This window comes from Propithecus coquereli, unplaced genomic scaffold (genome assembly GCF_000956105.1).
Source record: "Propithecus coquereli isolate 6110/MARCELLA unplaced genomic scaffold, Pcoq_1.0 Scaffold503, whole genome shotgun sequence".
Taxonomy (NCBI): domain Eukaryota; kingdom Metazoa; phylum Chordata; class Mammalia; order Primates; family Indriidae; genus Propithecus; species Propithecus coquereli.
The window spans coordinates 2,118,127-2,119,623 of NW_012150875.1; the positions used below are offsets into that span (position 1 = coordinate 2,118,127).

Consider the following 1,497-nt stretch of genomic DNA (forward strand, 5'->3'; position numbering starts at 1 on the left):
TTAGGTGGGAAAAGGAGACTATAAGTGAATAATTCTGATAATAAAAATGGATAAATTCATAAAATGCTTTCTTGGTCAGATACTATTTTTAACACTTAGCATATTATGATCTCATTTAATCTTTACAACAAACCTACGAGGTTGGTACTGTTGTTGAACATCAAAGGAAACTGAGGCACGTAAGGTTAAATAATTTGCTCAATGTTAGAACAGGAAGAAGGCAATCTATCATTCAAACCCAGGCACTATGATTCCCTGCACTTAATCCTCACCCTATCTTTCATTTCCTAAGTAAATGTGAACTCATTCATCCAATAAATGTGTTATGAACATCTATAAGCTGACAAGCATTGCAAATAGTCTGTTGTTACGTCATTTAACACATTAACTGCCATGAGAGTTGCATTTCACTCACTCTAGTTTTGACCCCAGGGCTGTGTGAAGCATGTATAAACTCTTACTTGTTGATGTTCTTACATTACAATTAATATTGACAATTTAATTCCAAAAACATGGATTAAATAAATAGAAGTCTATCAAGTTCACTTTTCCATTTATGTTTACCTTTAAATTACACTTGAAGTTTTTATTCTATTTTCATAATAAAACACTGTGGCCCCAAGGAAAATTTCCTGTTTCTTTTGTGTGACAATGTGTTAAAAAACTGATAAAAATTTATAATCATGTATCCTTTATTCAGAAAGATCATACTTACAGTATGTTAATTACAAAGAAAGATGACTTGTTTGCTACATATTTTCATTTCAGTATGTGTATGAAGGAGGCAATTCAAGTAATATATGTATCGACTTTTATTTCTCCTCAAACACTAAATAATAATGTATGTGCAACTCAGAAATACAGAAAATCAATTTTGGGTAAAGTTATTAATTAGTATGAATTAAATAAAAATGAACTTTTTCCTCTAAAAAGTACAAAGCAAAACAAGGCCAGTGAAAGATTATTTCAGACTACCAGTGCAGTAATTTACTAAATGATGTTATGTAAGACATTGTTTTAAAGTAAATACCCATGCACATTTTACACTCCAACATAACAGAGTTAAATTTACAAAGACCCAAAATTGGGTGCTCCCTCTTGAACTCAACTTTTTTGTCAGTAAATGGTTGTACACTGCATTAAGCTCACCTTCTCTTGTCTCCAAGCATGCCATTTACAAGGTTGAGAAATAACCTGCAATCCTATTTTTAAAAAGAGAGAAAGATTTCTTAAACTGACAATAATTTTTTTTAAAAGTTAACCAATTTCTGTTATTTTTATACTACTTACTGTTTCAAATTCAGAGTCTTTAATTCCTTTAAATGCATTAGCAATAAAATCCATTGAAAACCACTGACATGCCAGTTCTTGCCTTTGTTTTTCTGTGGTCATTCTACATAAAGCTTCTACGATGCCTACCTGTAGGTCATAATCTATAAAAAAATTTGTTAATCAATGTTTGATTTGAAATTATGAAAAATAAGTTTATAAAAGTCC

The 1,497-nt window shown here is 30.4% G+C and overlaps 1 protein-coding gene across 1 annotated transcript in view; it reads right to left on the reverse strand.

Moving 5' to 3' along the window:
• SYCP2 (synaptonemal complex protein 2) overlaps positions 1 to 1,497 on the reverse strand; it is an 84,263-nt gene that overhangs the window by 74,617 nt on the left and 8,149 nt on the right. The window contains 2 exon segments of the mRNA XM_012656472.1: positions 1,136 to 1,202; positions 1,291 to 1,433. Of these exon segments, the coding sequence (XP_012511926.1) occupies positions 1,136 to 1,202; positions 1,291 to 1,433 (210 nt within the window).